Source organism: Leguminivora glycinivorella, chromosome 14, assembly GCF_023078275.1.
Source record: "Leguminivora glycinivorella isolate SPB_JAAS2020 chromosome 14, LegGlyc_1.1, whole genome shotgun sequence".
Classification (NCBI taxonomy): Eukaryota; Metazoa; Arthropoda; class Insecta; order Lepidoptera; family Tortricidae; genus Leguminivora; species Leguminivora glycinivorella.
In genome coordinates, this window is record NC_062984.1 from 6,438,420 (window position 1) to 6,457,810 (window position 19,391).

Below are 19,391 nucleotides of genomic sequence, written 5' to 3' on the forward strand. Positions count from 1 at the left end.
CTGTAATGAAAGACCCATTTTTTATTTTTTTATTTTACGCACACATACATTTTTAACCTTAACAATAAACTCAGAAATTTTCTTGTAACATTGATTTAGAGATTTGATTTATTAAACTGTATGCCGAATCCACAACATTGTCCACTGGTTCGCTGGCTATATATTGAGCACTAAAGATCATATTTTCTTCATCATCACTCTCTGCCTGGCTTTCCTGCCCGTTACGTAAGCCGATGATTTTTATTTGTATCAGACGGGGTCCCTCAGCAACGGATTTTCTACATTTCACAAAAGTAGTGGATGATTTTAATTTACGTTTTGGAGCACGCTGTTTAGTTTTTATTTTCTTTTTGTTGGGTGTTTCTATTGATGGTGCTGTAATGGTCACGTCATGCTTGTTGGCAAGTTCTGGATATGCGTCTTCAAATGTCTGGGTGTTCCACTCTTGAGCATGGGTAAAAGGATCCTCGGGGTCACAATGTTCGCACATGTTGAAACTGTAACACAATAAGTATTACCTTTAATAAAGCCTTACTATTAAGCATTAAATCTACCTCTTGTAATTTTAAGTTTTTCTTTTGTAAAATAAAGTTTAAATAAATAAATAATAATAATGTATTTAAATTATCACATAATATTTACTAAAAGTATATAATAAAAATAAAATAATTACTTACTTGAACTTATTACTTGAACGACCACTTCTTATTGTATCAAATTCATAAATGCGAACATGCGAACATTATAACAATATAGAGAATGTCAGTATTGCAGTTTTCCAATAATGTTGTTGACCTGCTTTTGCCAGCGTAGGCATGCACGCGCCAAGAAATTAGACTCTATTCAGCTATGCAATATATACAGGTTAGGTAGATAAGCTTCTTGTTACTTGTCGGCGTTAATTGATTTATCAAACAGCTCAAAAGAAGAGAGTCACATGTGATGAGCAAAATTAACACCTTTGTATACTTACTCATTATCATTAGTAAGAAATTGATGTATTTAATTATAATTTATAACACTGAGTGAAAGTTACTCACAGAGCGCACTTGCAACTATTATTTACTATAAGATAGGTATAGCTCTGTACTTCCTTAAAGAAAAATGAATCTACAGCACTCAGGCTTTTGAGTAGGAAACTTATAACAAAAATAATTGTCATCCTTTTAAGAATGTATTCATCTTTTTACATTATTTTCATTGGGAAACATTGTTAAAGCTACTTAAAAATAACATAATTATTTGTACAATAGGTACTATATTGAATACATTCTTAAACGGTTGATCAGTATTTTGGTTACACCCTGTAAAAATGGAAAGTATGGGAGTGTATAAGAAGAAATAAACTGAACACATATTTTTTATACGTTTATTAGATAAGTATACAAAATAAAAGCATAAAATACAGACGTGCGTTTTTATATATATATATATTTATTTTCCAATGCAGTGAGTTAGCAGAGTATAAGTGGATATCCCTCATCCTGCTAAAATAAAGTGTAATTTTTTTCATGATTAACTGTGTTAACTAAGTTTAATAACAGTTTGAAACACTTTCACGGTAAATACAATTGAAATAGTACATTGAAATTCGCTACAACATATAATATTCAGCACTTACTTTTAGTTACAACTTTTCCATTATTTGTTTCGGATCTACAAAAAAGAACTATTACCCCATGCCATAGTTGAAACTTTGTCTGATAAAATAATTCGTTTATCATCTTTATTACATAAAGCAACTTTGTTGACCGTTTGAGTGAAGATGTCATGTTTGATAGTTTTAAACAAAATATTCTTTTTTCGAATGATTTTATCGTTTAAAAGTACGTCTTTGTAATTTTCCAGTGTCAAATCTTTGATGGCACCAGCCTTAGTACCTTTTGCTTTTTTTACAAAGCCCTTTTTCGGGTGTGTACTAGTTATACAATACAGCTTAGACCGCAATCCTACAAACTCTGTTATAAGTGATCCTTCTAGCTCATCTTTGAATAGTCCCGGAATCTTTTTATTACGCAAAGGAATCTGGAAATCATTTAAAGGACTGTAATTACTCGTATCAAAGAAATCTAAGAAATGTGTTCTTAAGTCTTGGTAAAAGTCTCTAGTTTTAATTTCATAAATGAAACTGTCAGTATCAGAATAACAGAGGCGAACGCGATCACTATAGTGGGGTTTTATTACCGAGTAGTGAAATTTGTACATATGGTTTTTGGATAGTTCTAATACCGAGAATCCTATGTAAATGGGTTTATCCAATACAACTCTTTCTGGCTTCATTTGAATGGCTACCAAGTTGTCAGTGAGCACTGTGGCGCTATGAAAATTGGGTCTTGCTATTAAAGTACCGCCACAAGTAACCTTTTTAGTGCTGTTTCGTTCGTCATACCACTGGTTGACCAGTTTTACGTCAACGCGTCGTTCACAATCCTCAAGAGTTTTTCCGAATATCGAATTGTTCATTAGTTTAAATAGGTCCTGTTGAAATTGGGTTTTCGCATTTTTCCGCAACTCTGTATTTAAGTCTATGTATTTCTTTAAAAAAGAATTTTGTTTAAAAGTGAGTACACGATGTATTTTCTTAATAACCAAACCGTTTTTGAGGCATGTTTTTAGATGCTCGTAATGAATTACGTACTCATATTTATCGAACAAATTTGGAATTAATTTTGTATTTTTTCCTCCCGGTGGAACAAACTTTTCTGCGCAAAAAGGATAGTCGTTGTGATCATGATGTAAATATTGCGGATATAGCAAGTCAACCTCAAGTATATACCCAAATTCCGCGTCGTCTGAAACCGATGTAATATCTAGGTGTGAAATTTCAAAGTCATCCAAAAAACGAAAATCTGACACAGGCAGCGGTTGTGACATTGCATACCCGTACAAATTATTACAATCTATGTATATGAGAAACGAATCAGGTGATTTGTTATCGTAGGTTTTCATATACTGATTATTTGCAATGGAATGTCTAGTTGAACACATACAAATCCCTCCTCGAATCCCTTTTTGAATAAAGCGAATGATTTCTAGGTCTGATATTAGCTCTAATTTAATACCAGTCATTAGTAACATTGCATCGAATGAAAGACTAGGGGAGGTTAAATAGAACGCAGGATCTAGTCGATAACTAACCATACAATTTCGCCGAAAATTTTCAAAGATGTCTGATAAAAGTAAAACGTCGGTCTGAAGGTAAAGATCCGTATATTGACCAAGATTTTTTATATTAAATGTATTCCATACAGTTTGCGCATGCACATAATCCTCATCACTTATGTTCTCCGAAGTTAACGAGTTATAAAATAAATCCTGCGAAGGTAATTCAGTCTCGGCAAACGTGTCCCAACATGTTATATAGTCATAAGGATAAACACCTTTTCTAGTCAATAGGTCAAATTTGATTTCATCAGGAAAAAACAATCGTAAGTGAGAAAAGTCTGCCTTAGCAAGTCCCTTCGCTAATTTTTCTAAACTTGTATCTAGGAATTTAAACGAATCTACAAATCGTATCCGCACATACTGATCGTCAGGCATCTTTAAAAACTTACTGAAGGATATATAGTTTTCCTTGTTCTTCGCAATTATTTGCACCTTTGAACCTACATCCTCGCATAACTCCTTTATAAACAAGTGCGCATCATATCCTGCTAAGTTATGAAAGAAAACAGGAATAAATTTGGGAACACTATAACGTAAGTTACAGTATTGATGAGCGGCCCCACGATAAACACCAGTTAAGTGGCAGTGATCTCTTACTTTGTCGCCAAATAAAGCAGTCAGGCAAATGTGGCATGTCTGAGCATTTTTGTGGGCTAAAGCATTTGTTTCTGTGAAAATCATAGGCACTTCTTCACGCAATATTTTATAAATATCTTCAACATGTCTGTATAAATATTTTAAAAATTTAGAAACACAGTCGGGTCCTCTGTATTGAATAAATCTATTTAAGCGTTGATCATAAGAGCAGACTATGTTATAGGCAAAAGCTGCGGGTATATGCATTTGTTTATTTACAGTGAAACTTCCCTGAGGTTCCTTTTCAGGCTCACATGATTGAAATGGCCTAAGAATTGTTTCAAAGTCACAATAAACTACAAAAGGAACATTATAGTGACGTTCATAATGTTTAAATTGTAGATATGTACCTCTTTCCGGGAGTACAGTGGCGATTCCCCTACAGGAGTGACTTTCAAACTTGTCTAGGGAAGGAAAAAATAAGAGGCAATCTTCACAAAAGTAAAGTTTACCATGATGTTTAGTTATTTGGGAACGAACCAATCGAGACAAATTATTTATTAAAACGTAGTGCGATTTATTTCCTTTCTCTATTAAAAGTAAATTAATTTTCTTACTCCTTTTATATTGAGATCTATAAATAGGTCCTGCCACTGTACGATTATCCATTAAAGAATACACATTAATACTTAAACCCACATTTTTATGCTCAAACATACCAATATCAGAGAAAGTTATGGGAAAACTGAGACCATCAATATTCAACACGTCTTTAAAGTAGGGGTATGAGGCCGTACGCTCTTTGTGATTTTTTGAGGGATAAAGCGCAGCAACAATACTCCACAGAAAACAATATTCATCTTTATTCTGTATGTTAATACAAGCTTTCTTGTTTTTAATAGACTTAGGTAAATCTATGTAAGAAGATCCTTTCAGAGGCTGGTATTTGTTAACATTAACCTCTAAATATAAATTAGATAAGAAAGTCCATCCACTATCGCGCTGCTCAAAATTTTCAATGTTATTTTTTATGTCGTTTATAACTTTTTGGTATAACTCAGAAAATGTATAGTTTTGATGTACTGTGAAGTTTTTTGTCGTAAACGACTTTGTTTCCTGCCGGTTGTTCTTAAATAAAAGAAAGTTTCCAAAATACTCGAAATTGATTTTTAAACACACGTGCTTTATCAAACACTGTTTTATAATATTTTCTAGTTTCGACGTTAAATTATCTAAAAACTGTTCAGGTATAGCAAATTCTAGCTCTTCAGATCCGAAAACTCTATAAGATGATATACGACCCTGAAAGGCAGACGAAATCTCAATTACGCCATCAGTTACTGCCACTAAAGAATTATTTTTGTGTTTAGTACTTCTCAAATGACCAACCCATTTATTTTTCAGAACTTGGATTGAACAGGCAGAGCAAAAAGGCATTTTAGTTCCACCTAACTAAATTCGCGTATAAAACAGTAAAATAAGTATTTATCTAACTAAAGTAAGTACCTATATGTATATGTGTGGTATCCGAATACAGTTCAAAATATACACTTAAAAATTATTTTTGACAATGCTGAATTTTTAACCTTTTTTGTTGTGAAAAAATGTAACTTCAGCATCGTCAAAAAGAGTTCTTAAATGCTTTGTGAGTTTTTGTAGATATTCCCACTGAAGAGTATCGTTATTTATTTGCGCTTTAACTGCCAGAAGGGCCTTTTTCCACTTATGCTCCGCTAACTCACTGCGTATATCGGCGGTGTTGTATACTCGCAGCTCCAAGAAAAACTCCCCTTCAAGATCAGCAGCACGCCGAGTCAATCCATCAGCCACGCGTTGAGTTATAGACGAGCGTAGCTGGTCTGGTGTAGGGCAATTTTTCGCAAATGCCTCGTCATCAGGAAATAGCTCGAAGACGTCGAAGGGGTTGCTGGCAGTCTTTTTCTTAGACGCTCCACTAGTAGTCCTGTAAATAATACAATAAAATATAAGTAATGCAAAACAAGGCAACAAAAAATATTTTTCAGATTACAACATAGGTGGGTGTCACAATTATAATAATCGAATAGATGCATATTTTAAATGTGTAACATACCTAGGAGATTTCGCCTGGCGAGGCTTCTTCACCTTCTTGGTCCCCGCGTCAATTTCTTCCCACTCTCGTTCTGAATCGGACCTGAAAATATTTTAACAATTTGTAAATTTAAATTCATAATGTAAGTAGGTAAAATAAAACGTAATAATCAAAAACAATTTACGTATGCAACGCATACAATATGTAAGTAGGTACGTGCAGGTGTCATATCTTTTTACCTATTAGCAGCATCGGACTTTCTTTTCTGCACCGGTTTTTTCGCTTTCGCACCTCCAGTCTTGTTATTTAGGGGTACAATAGTTTCAAACTCGGAGTCCGACCTAAAAGTAAATTAAAAAAATCATTTTAAACCTTGCACATGAGCAACTAGTATTATAATTTATAAAAAGACAAAATACAACACTTACTTACATGTTATATGTAGAAATGACGGTGGTTCGAACTTATTATTTATAAGACGTATGAGTACGTAATGTGCACTGTAAAGAGCAAAGTAGCAAAGGAATAAACAATTAGAATGATGGTTTATTAATAGCAATTTATTGATGATTTTACTAAACGAATCAGGGGTGTCACAGTCCTCATTTTACTAGTACTCGTAATAAATGCATGTAAGCCATTTGTATGACTAACTTAATATACTACGGTGTTTAAAATGCAAAATCGAGGCACACTTATTAAGTGATTAAGTGATAGTGGTATCTTAGGTGTAGGTAATCTTATTCAAGAAATCACTCCATAGCGGCAAGACAACATGTTGCTAAAGTAATTTATACTACTAAATTATTTTTGTAATTATTCTCAATTTGGTTTAAAAGCCAATATTCAAACATATTATTTTAGTGTACTTAGAATAAGTTAAACACCTAACAAGAAAACATTGGTTTTAAAACGTATGTTTTGCGCTGATGAAACATCCAAAACAGTGAATAAAGAGATTAAGGTGTTTATCCCGGTTATGATAATGTTACTTTATCATATCACCAATAATCATAAATCACCAAATACGTGCCGGCGGCAACCCTATATTTATGCCAATACTATGCTAACGCAAGTATCCTATAACAATTTACATCCGTTTCGAAATTACGAAATGTTAGATGTTGTTTTTAACAATTAGTGCAATCAATGCAGAATACCTAATTAGAATAACATATGGATATGACGTTGCATTTTCGCAACACGAACCTTGATGATCGGCTAAGTAGCAGTACTTAACAGTACCTATAAAATGGATGGTCCTGGGTTCGAATCTCAAAAATGGCCAACATTTCTGTGAAGTGCTTATTATTATTTTTTCTCTTCGTCTTTAAATGAATGAATGAAAATGTTAATATCAGAAAAAAATATCCATATTTTTTAAATAAGACTTTAGACTATTGCTATTAAAAGTAATAATTGAGCAAATATATAATGACGTTACAATATATTTATGTGCATCTATTAAGTATTTATCCTCCTAATACAAACAGTCTAAAACTCTTGTTCCAATAAACATACATAGTTCGAAGTCATTATGAAATAATTGTTTTGCTCAAATAGGCTCCTTTTGTTGAGTGCTTAACTAAATGAACCCATGAGATTTTTTTAGTTCGAACCATTGAAGGGAAGCTCCTTACTATGGAAACGATAGTGAACGACATCTATGGAAATGAGCGCAACCTAGCATAATAATATATTGGATAACACGATGCCTTAGAAGCATCTAATTAACGAAGTAGCTAGTTAGTACCATCCCTCACTAATAGAGGCCGCACTTGCAGTAAAACATCAATGATAATAAATATGATCTGATTACATTCCCCCTTGACATAGCAAAATAAGACTATAGTGTATTTTCTGCCGTTTCAGACTTTTACTGTTTAATTACAAAGTCCACAATTGTTAATCAAAAGGTGGTATTTACTTCGTTTATTATAAACGATAGGTCTACATCGCACTATCAAAGTTTTTGATGTTACTTCGTATAAATAAACGCCTTATAGACGACGTTGATGAGTCTCGACGACCGGGGACTCCAACGTTCACACTTTTCGGAATTGGCCAACCGACTTGTGTGCAATGTTGAATCAGATACTTAGGGAAACTCTGTATATACGCGGTCGATATATATGGATTTCCATGCCTGAAGAGGATTGTACTTAAATGATGCACGTAAAATGCGGCCTTACGCCGGGGTTGAGCACCTTGGAGGTCCATTCATGTTCTGTGACGCTGACGAGTTGATCAGACATGTTGTGTGAAAACGCCATAGTCAACCGAGCATTCGCTTGGAAGAGACTCGCACTCTGGGACTGGCCACCTCAGAGAGTGAGTTGCGTTAAGCTTTTGCATCTTTTTTCAAGAAACATACATTTTATAACGTGTTCTTATAACTGATATTCACTGAAGATTCAAATAAAGTGCTCTCAAAACACCTTTGTTTCAAGAGACGACAAGTAATTTGAATAGTATGTAACATAGAAAAAATCTTAGCCCGATGTTTGAGAGCCCGGATATATGAGTTTGTAAGCACTGGAACGATTTCGATCGCGAAACGCTCGAACGGTATGAAGTGATTTTAAACTTCCCAACGGTATGGCTAACATGATCATGCAAACGCGATTATTATAGCAAAACGATATCGATGTGGTTTAAACTTCCTAACGATGATGATACAATTCTTGCCCAGATATTTGAGGGTTAGGATGTATTTGGGAGTTTAGACCACTGGAATGAGTTTGAGCGAGAATCGCTCGAACGAAATGAAAGTGGTTTAAACTTCCCAAATATATACTACTAACGTCGCGATAGGTAGTCTGGCTCTGTCGCGCCAATACGCAAGAGCGATAGAGATAGATATTTACGAGCGTTTCGTTTCGTGAGCATTTGTGCCATTCGGCTACGTGCCCAGTAAAGAACCGATTCGTGTTGCGGTACAGTTTACATTCAAATAGGAACGAGGATTTTCCGCTGGTCGGCGAAAAATAGAAAAGTCGACGGAAAAGAACAAACGGCGATCTTATCGTAGAAAAGTCGTCCAAAAAGGGCAATGAAACTGAGATCTTATTGCTAAACTTATAGACAAATATCTGTTTTCTTTGGATTTTATTTTTAAAATAATAAAGCGAGAATTTAAAAGAGACATTGCCGAACAACATCCTTATAATTACGAGTAAGTAAAAGTATAAAATGTCCGAAAGGTGAACGTGAAAGACATCAAAATAACTACGTAGGTAAGTATTAAATTTCAAAGTAAAGGAATTAATTTCAGGCCATATTTACAAACAAAATACATACTTCAATTTTTGACAGCTTTTTTACGCAATAATAAAACTATTGCTTTCTAAATATGATCTTAAACATAAAATGCACCTACCTTGTGACTGGCTGATTCATTAAATTCGCGTTACAAATCTAAACCTACGCCGGAAAACTGCCATGAAAAATATCGACGGATCAAATGACACTTGCCATTTGAGGCCGCAAACCTAACGCTTTCGGGCTTTGCCGGCACTGGTCAAAGGTGAAGCACATAGGCCGAAATATGGCTTTTTTTTACGATGTGTGTTAACACGTTAGTTTTAGGGTTCCGTAGCAATCTGTACCAAAAAGTTACAAAAAGAAGCTTTATAAATTGTTTTGTCAGTACACTGATTCAAACTTTCACGATTTTTACACATATTTAAAACTGCAAACATAGTAAATACGCGATTAAGTCCCATTTGCAATTTTAGTTTTGTCAGTCTTTCCATATAAATTAAATGATTTAAAAATGAAAATCATAGAAATAAATATACCTACTAGGATAGTTTTAGACATAGATATAGAAAAGTTTTATCAACATCAATGAAATTGTTACAAAAAAAGTGTTACATTATTATTTGTTGACATAAAAAACTTAAATTTTAGTTAGTTTTATTTAAGTAATAACTTTGTTTAATTATTTATTTCAACATATTATGTACCTATGCATGTAGGCGCTCACTACATTTGTAAAATACCTTTACTCATTAAGTGAAATGTAATTATTTCTTTTGAGTTAATAAATGTCTTTAACCAGAAATTTATTCATATTCATATTCATATTCATTTAATCCATTGTTATCATGTTCATCAGTACAATAAAGGTCTTACATAGGTCTTAGTAGGTACATGATACCCTGCTAGGGCATACAATATAGGATATGTTACTTATTCACTAACTTAATTAATATATATGATACATTTTAAAATGAGGTACATCAGAATTATCATGCATCGTTATATATCTAAACTAAATTTAAACATAAGAGCAATTCGATTATAGTTATGTTAGTCGTAAACGTCAAAATAGTAACATAAATTTAATTTTTAAATACATTGTTATTAATTCAATTTAAATAGAACATTATTTTTACGTCATGTTATCTAAAGATTTATCCTCAATAAATTCGTCTATAGTGTAGTAACATTTCTCAATAAGTATACTTTTTAATTTATTTTTAAATACCCTAACATCACTAATTTGTTTAACAGTTTGGGGAATCTTGTTCATTATTTGGACACATCGATAGAAAGGACCGTTATTGACTATTGCAAGTTTGCTAGGCGGTAATATAATTTGATTTTTCCTTCTACTTTCAGGTTTATACACTTCCGTTCCGTCAAATAAATATGGATGGGACTTGAAAAATACTGCTGTCTCCATAATATACATAGACGGTAGTGTTAGTATTTTAAGGTTTATAAAATGCTGTCGACAACTATTTAGACTTATGACTAGGGAACAAATCAAATTATTATTTTTTATATTTTTTGATTTGTTCTTTTTTCAAGTAGTCACACTAGTATATATAAATTATAAATTGAAATAGATATCACACACGAAATAAAAAACGACAAGGTCCACTGGTGGCCGAGGAGGGAATCGAACCCAGATTTTCAGCTTACGCGGCTAACGTCTTTACCGCTAGACCACCCGCCCGCCCTTTTTTTCCGCGCGTTTTTTTTTCTTTCGTGTATGATATCTATTTCAATTTATAATTTAGACTTATGACTTATGTTTTAGAAGATTATGAGTGGGTATTTGCTTTTAAATTGCAATTTGTACCTATATTATGGGGGTTTTCAAATAAGAGTTTTGAATGATTCACGGTTATTTTCATTTGACTTATATTGGTTTTCAAATATTTATGATCATGTATAGCCAAAAACCTGATTCTCACAAACTTGGTGTGAAGAAGCAAGTTTAGAACTACTAGGTGTACTGTTCCTACCTACAACTCGTTCGGAAAAAAAGGAATGTAAAGCTTTTTTCGCCGTTTAGTTTGTATTATTTTAAATATTTACATAACAGAAGGGTATGTTTTCCTGAAACCTATCTCTTTTATAATAACACCCCTAGTCTCAGGAGTAATCATATAAGTGCATATTGAACCCGTACAATGTATACTATAGTATGATGTTATAACCACTTGGGGTGAATCACTTCTATATCACACGAATATTTTGTTTTTCTATGTCTGCATAATATTAGATTAGGTACCTATTTTCAAACTTTCTTCAAACAAACACTAGAGTGACCATGCGAGTTATCTAGTATGTAAGGACACATTTTGTAATTCCGCTAGTAATTATAATAATGTAGCTGTACCTATATGAATGATATAGTGATAATACTGATAATATTAAAACCGTCACAATTAAGTTATTATCCTTAAACGTATCCGTATACGTGATTGAATTTAAAAAACATAATGTTTCGGGTTGTATTTTAAAGCAGTTGATTTTTTTCTGCACTTCGCATAAGTTTAGGTCGTAAATTATATAAACTAAGGTAGATATAATATACTAGAGAGATATAGAAGAGAATATACTAGTGCAATTTGGTCATAGTTCATAAATAATAAAGAGAAATGTGATTATGTTATAATCAGTACTTCATCAATTCAACGCTGGAAAGAAGACTCTCCAGCTTCAAGACATGAAAAGCCTCTCCAACAGTACTCATACAAACGGTGACCACACGACCCAGTTTTCGAGGACCTTCTTAATTACACGCTCTAATTTTAATTACCTACACTATTTTAATGGGACCTGATTTTTTTCGTTGCTTGACATGCTCGATCGTATGAAGCTTTGGGTTTTACAAGTACGAGTTATAATTTCTGAACAAATTTAAATAAAGCTAGTTATTAATTTAACTAAATAATGATATAACTTAATAATCTAAATTCTGAATTTGACCCTGCCTGACCTGAAATATATTTTATTTATTGATTTTGTTTTTATATCCTTAGAGTACGCATTTTCTCCAGGTTAGCAGGGTTACACAAATTTAATGACAAGGTTGACAGGAAGAAGCGAGGGTAGGCCTTTTCCTAGCGGTGGGATACTACATCAGGCTAGTAAAAAACTCCTTAGTTAGGTATTGGGTGACTTGACCATTTAATTTATTGTCAGTATATAAATATTGAACATATATGAGACAACATTAACTCAATAATATTGTCAACACCACAGTTATAAAAATTAAAATACTACAACTCAAACTATGCAAACACTCAAATTCAGAAACACTATTATGATTGTCAGACTATCCTTAATAAATAAACGTACTAAATGGAAATCCTACAGATTGGCACGGCGCCAAACTTATCAGATTATTAATACAACATTTGGGATCAAACCGAGAGCTCACATTATTGTTGGATTATTATTATTGACAGTGTAAGATGTCACTTATCTTGTTTGTGTAGTCAGGTTCGTGAGAAATGGGTTATTTTAACCCCCTACGCAAACACGGAGCTTAGCGTGTGTATCTGGGTGTGTCTACGCTATCAAAGCTACTGAACAATATGCCTAATTTTCTTACTTAAGTTTAGGGTTTTATTCCAAAATTCTAAATTTATTATATTTGCGATACTACGTTGATAATAATTATATCATGTATTAATACTGATGAGTTATTGTAACCAGTAATTTTAACATATGAAAACGGTTGGATCAGAATTAAAAAGCAAGAATAAAGTAGGCTCGTTTCACATTTTTTAAAATTTGAAACTTTTGTGAAAATCAATGTATAAAAGTCTGACGTTTGTAGGCACCCTTCGTTTGTAAGTGGTTTGTAACTTTATGGTTTTTTTTTAGTCTGTAACTTGTGATTCCAGTCCCCGCGAATGATACGGGCTGCTAAATTCAATTAATCAGTTATTTCTTTTCCGTATACATATATTCAGACTAATATTATAAATGGGAAAGTGTGTGTGTCTGTTTGTTTGTCCGTCTTTCACGGCAAAACGGAGCGACGAATTGTCGTGATTTTTTAAGTGGAGATAGTTGAAGGGATGGAGAGTGACATAGGCTACTTTTTGTCTCTTTCTAACGCGAGCGAAGCCGCGGGCAAAAGCTAGTATATAATAAATCTGTGTGTAATAATGAAATTTGTGAAATAATGTAATGATGAAAATGATGAATAAATGACATGGTTACATTTGTAAGTTTAAATAAATAAATTAATACATAGTAAAATTAGTGTCCTACAGGTCATAACACTCATAACTAAATATGTAATATGCATTACATTTCAAGTCTAAAGGTTTTCAGCTCCTTCGAAATATTGTTGCGAAACTTTAAATTATATTTCAGCCACAGCGCTTGTACTGTCAACGACAAGCAAGTGAAATGTTGGAGGAATATATTAGGATTTCCGCAGTTTTTATAAGCTTGGTTTTCGGTGTGTTTCCAATGGCCAAAATATATCTTATATGTATATATGTATAATCGCAGCGCGTAATAAATATATGTGCTATTTACCGATCATGTATTAATTTATAGTTAAAACACACCGAACAAACCGCACTCAGTCGCCATCTCTGGGGAAATCGAATGCGACCTTGGAAGGTTCGCGGCCGCGGGTGCGAAATTTTGCGCCTCTGCGCAAATCATACTAAAATTATCGTCGAAATTCTTGGCCTGCGATTTCTAAACCCCGTCCATTTTACTCAACTCTGACTACTCAACTTAAGACATAAACTAGTAAAGGTTAGTAGGTATTATAATAGCCGGCATAGATTACCTACTTCTTAGCTTGGAAGAACATCTTTTGCGACCTTTCGATATTCGAAAAAGTTTTATTGGGGTCGGCACCTCACGAAAATGGTAAAACTTATGTTAGTGAATCGAAAATATTTTTTCAATCCTAGTCTTAAGGTGTTAGTTTTTTTCGAAAAACATCGTCAACAACACAAAGAGGATCAAGTATTATAGAGAGTTACTGCCAAAGTAAAATATGTAATCACAGATCACAGTGCATAGACTGCCATCTCGCGACACAAGCTTAAAACTTTTAAACCTCAGTTTTGACAATTCGGCCCATATTCTTAGCTTGATATGTGTTAAAATGTCAAATATTAATATTAGCGCCATCTAGCCGAGCGTCCCCTAAAGGTGTAACGCCATCGAAAAAAAATTTAGGCCACCGTACCTTTTTATGGTTCTGAGCTACGTTTTTTTCTATACTAAGTTACATATGTCTTTGGTACTGTACATGCGAAGAGGGAATTCCTAACTCTTCTACTTCTTCCTACCCTCATCCCACGTTACGTTGGGTCGGTACAACTCATTCTTCTATATCTTTAGCCATTCTTCTATATCTTTAGCCATCTCACCACTCACTTCTTTCTCATATCCTCTTTCAAGGGCATTCGTAAGTTTCGTAACTCGTGTCGATTTAAATCACTCCCTTCGGTCGTGTTTTAATTTATCACCACTGCCCCTTTAGCACAACTTGCCTTGTCGCGCGCGAGTCCATACTTGAAGTCGCGTTTGATTAAATAAAGCCTTTCTATGTCTATGTCTATGTCTGAAGGGGCTGGTCTCGAATTTCGTTTTTACTGCACTTGTATCGTAATGTAGTTCACATTATAAATATAACCTCGTATTCAGCCTTTTTGCTGTTTCTTATTCCGTGCCCTTTCATTACAATAATATATCAGCCAGCCCATGAGCCCACCGTTTCTGCGTGTGACAGTTCCCGCAATAAGGGTACGTTTCTACCCAATGTTTAATTTACTAACTTTTGCAATTTTACATAAATTAGACCGCTAGGGACCAACGGTGTTTTTCGGTTCTTATTTAAAATGTTTATGGCGTTTATACTTAATTATAATTAGTCATACAGACAGGGTTGTTCATGTGACGCGAGTAAATAATAATAATAACGCTTATCCTACTCGTCAAATAAAGTTGCTCTTGTTTAACAACTTTTCAAAATCGTAAAGTCTTTACATTTAAGTGTTCATACAAATTAAAGATCAATTTTGTCTTATTAACCGACTTCAAAAAAGGAGGAGGTTCTCAATTCGACTGAATGTTTTTTTTTTGACGGTACCTGCCAGGCATTTCTATAATTTCGTGCAAATTATTCAGTTTGTGGCCAGAAAATTGAATTTCAAAGTTCAATAAGTATTTTTTTCTATGTACAGACATAGCTCTCTTTTTGTTTAGTGGTCATACAGACAGGGTTGTTCATGTGACGCGAGTAAATAATAATAATAACGCTTATCCTACTCGTCAAATCAAGTTGCTCTTGTTTAACAACTTTTCAAAATCGTAAAGTCTTTACATTTAAGACCGACTTCAAAAAAGGAGGAGGTTCTCAATTCGACTGAATGTTTTTTTTTTTGACGGTACCTGCCAGGCATTTCTATAATTTCGTGCAAATTATTCAGTTTGTGGCCAGAAAATTGAATTTCAAAGTTCAATAAGTATTTTTTTCTATGTACAGACATAGCTCTCTTTTTGTTTGGTGGTTATAACAACTTCTGAAGGGTTATTTGATCCGCTACTTTTGATGTCAACTGTACTGTACTAATATTATACCCATTTATACATATATCAGGGATATACAATCACGCCTTTATCCCATAAAGGGGTAGGTACCTACGTAGAGCACATGCAACTATTCAAGTTTCAGTGCCACTCTATTGGCAATTGAGGGGTTGAAAAAAGTCAAAATTTTGACATTGCAGTAACAGGTCGCCAGCCTCTCGTCTACGCCACAATTTAACCTATATCCCGCAATCTACTTCTACGACACCCACGGGAAGAAAGGGGGTGATGAAATTCTTAACCCGTCACCAAACGCGCTGAAGGAGTAGAAGGGATGTATTCGAGAAAAATAATTTCTAAATGGAATAAATTCCAATTATTTACACTATAGCGAATTAAACTAGTATGTAGCAAGCCTTCGTAATTACTGGCAACCGCAGGGTATCAAGGCGCCGGGGCCGCGGACGTGACTCAAGATAAATTGGACGATTAATTCATTTAATCCACTATTTGACTATTGTTGGAATGTTTGTCATGTATGTGACGAAGGGTTAAAAATAGGTACTCTGTTGATAGATACAGTGCCGGAGAATAAATATATCACATTTTTCTACTCCAGCACTTAAATCTGTCAATTAGATTATTGTCAGCGGTATCCAAATTAAGTTCATTTGAGTAACGATGAGAAAGTCTATTTGTCTATACTCTATAGGTTCATAGGATTACTGCTAGCAGTAATCATATGAATATAGGAGTTCTGTTAATTTTTTTTTAAAGCACAACTTCCATTTATCAGGTATGTTTTCATTTACAGTAATAAGTAACTTTTAATAAATAATATAATATTTAGGTTCATAATTTAAATCAAGATGAAAAAACAAACTTAAATGCGTTTTACATATTAGATATTGCAAAACAAAGGTAAAAATCATAAGTTTATTCAATAATTTTACATTCGACATTTAAATATTTTTGAACGCAACCACATGTTTCGTAATTGAAAACCGGCTTATTTTTTATTTCTCTTGTCTGTGGTATGTTTGACATTTGTAAACTTATCACAAAACTATTTGAACTATTTCGGTGGTGTGTAGTTTGTTTTAATTCGACGTTATTGTGCAAAAACATAAGTAATTATGAGTGATTCTGGTGAAAAATGCACTTCCGAAGAAATCAAGGCTATGGGCGCTCAAAGTGACTGACAATTTGTTACATGAAAAGTCAGATAAAGCGTACCAAAAATGTTATGATTGTTTTGACATGGAAATTGCAAAAAAATGTTTCAACTTTCTCTGAAACGGCGTTGTTGGCATATTTTGAAGAATTGTGCAACAAGTTCTCGCCATCAACATTGTGGACAGAATACTCAATGCTACGACGATCCACACAAATATTCCCATTCATTACATGAAGTAAGTAACTAACCCATTTTATTATTCTCGAATAGGTATGTATGTGGCTGTCCTAGAAAAAGTATAGTATACAATCGTAACATTATGAAGGCTATAAAAGTCTCGTACCTTACTTAGGCCACTCGGCAAGCCTTCGTGGCCTAACCGCGGTACTCAACTTTTATAGCCTTCATAACGTTACCGTTATATAATATACTATTGTGATTTTTTGTTTTCATATCACTATGTATACAGTAAGCGACGTATGTTCGTTTGTAAATTGCATATTTTACTAGTACCTACTTTTATACAAATGCATGAACATTGCAATTATACGTAGCGAATTCCAATAGGAGACATAGCATTACACTAAAAAAAGCTGTAATCGAAAAATTACAATGCAATTAATGCCTTCAACAAAACAACTCGAGAACACCGATGAAAACACCGATGGAAATGCGTCATGCGTGCAATAATACCGGTAGCCAAGTATGGTTGCGCGATAAATGATAAAACATCAGGCCGTCCCTATCGCACTATTAGTAAGCAAAAGGGACTGCCTGATTTATCATTTATCGCGCGACCATGCTTGCCTGCCTGATGACATCTATGTTTTTCTAATCGTTTCAGCCGCTAAATTAAAATACTGTAAAGAAGGCTATTGTAGAGCGAGACACTGAGTGACCGAGAAGTGACCTAGTGGTCTTGCAAGCTGTAATCGAGCCAGAAACCACAAATCCTCACCAACTTGTTATATTATTATACGTAACCGCTAACGACATTGTGCAAATTACTCCATTTTATTGGCATTATAAATATTATAATATAGGTAGGTTATTACCTTTTTTTCTATTTACTATTAGGGACTTAAATCATTAACGACATTAGCGAATGTAGGAGGTAGGGCATAGCGAATGATATTCCGCTTTGTGTGGTAGGGCACAGCACAGCGGATATCGTCTCGCTTGAATCTAGAGCAGAGCCCAACTGGGGTAGTACCTCCGCCTTACAGAAGACCGCAGCCAAATAGCACTAGACCCTACTCATAGTGTTGTGTTCCTGCCGGTGAGTAAGGCTACCAGAGCTCAACGAGGGTGCGGTGTGCTGATGACGGGAGGACTTACGGAACTAACTTGTTTCGTCTATTGTCCTTTGAGTCGTCGGCAACCCGAACCCTCCTTGGAACTTGTGCACTCCTTTTTGCTGTGTACTTAACACAGCAAGAGGGAATGTACAAGTTTCTAATGGGGTGGCAACGCGCATGTGACACTGTTTGAGTTGCAGGCGTCCATAGGTTCCGGTGACCGCTTTACATCAGGCGGGCCGTATGCTTGTTTGCCATCGACGTAGTATAAAAAAAAACATGAATTATGCCTCATTGTAACTAATATTCCAGTAATTTACAAGTCTACTTATGTATGGGATAGAGTTGTACTTTTATAAAAATCGATAACATGCTTTGAATTTTTTTCATTACTTGTCTTATGAAGGTTCAAACGTCTGCATGACCCACCGATTTATTTGGTAATTAAGTACCTACAATCTACATACAACGTATCACTTGTATTTTCACGAGTCGCTTTTGACAAGATCGCTTTTGAAAAAAAAATACTTCATAAAGAACCCAATAAGCCGGCAACCTTCAAATCAAGAGTGAACAGGCATCTTCTGGGCGAGCACACTCCATCGTACCAACTCACAACAGCGCCATCGTAGGCCACGTCTTGCGGAGCGTTGAGAACGAGCTTTGGCTAGTCTATGCACCTATGGGGTGCCTTAGGACATACAACAACAACAACAACAACACTCCATCGTAGGCCACGTCTTTGCCTTTGGCTAGTCTGTGGCCAAGAGTAAGCCCATTTATAATAAACAAATAAATAATAGTTGCCGAAAAAGTAATGTTTACATTGGCTTGAACCAATGTAAAACCTCTAAATAAAAAATCAACTTTATTCAGAAAAAACATTCGTAACGATATGTGCCGTCAATGAAAATTCATCTCTACCCTAAAAGATATCAGGAAAATATAGTCTAGAGTAAAATACATAGAAAATTAAGGGAAGTCGTACAAATGCATAAATGTACATAGATAAACGTAACCGCATGCATAGATGAATAAATGAATTAAAAATACGCAACAAAAACATGTCACTTTACACGCACGACAGAACGGCTGCCCTAAGCAGAAATCAAGTATCTGGGTTTTGTCAAATTTTACAGTAGAGCGAAAAAACATTTTTTTTTTATTTTTCCTGATTACATGCTTATTAATTAATTGATAGCCTTTAAAACAGACGAACTTTATTATACTAGATATCATTAATAGTGTACAATAATTTTTTTTTCAAAAATATTAGCACAATCATTTTAAA

General features: G+C 34.2%; 2 protein-coding genes across 2 annotated transcripts in view; both read right to left on the bottom strand.

The window, feature by feature from the left end:
• The window catches only part of LOC125233504, a 521,975-nt gene that overhangs the window by 494,529 nt on the left and 8,055 nt on the right, over window positions 1–19,391 (bottom strand). The gene's annotated exons all lie outside the window — the stretch shown is intronic.
• On the bottom strand, window positions 385–6,526 carry LOC125233506. The gene is made up of 5 exons (XM_048139548.1): window positions 6,245–6,526; window positions 6,052–6,153; window positions 5,834–5,914; window positions 5,484–5,704; window positions 385–497 (listed from the first exon to the last, which is right to left on the bottom strand). Coding segments are annotated over exons 1-5 (519 nt in total). The 5' UTR covers window positions 6,247–6,526.

Bases quoted from the DNA above. Each gene is read 5' to 3' on its own strand.
- LOC125233506 (XM_048139548.1), bottom strand. The intron at 5,705-5,833 runs GTATGTTACACA...TATTATTTACAG, and splicing joins CGCCAGGCGAAATCTCCTAG to GACTACTAGTGGAGCGTCTA. The intron at 498-5,483 runs GTGAGTTAGCGG...ATTGTGTTACAG, and splicing joins CAACACCGCCGATATACGCA to TTTCAACATGTGCGAACATT.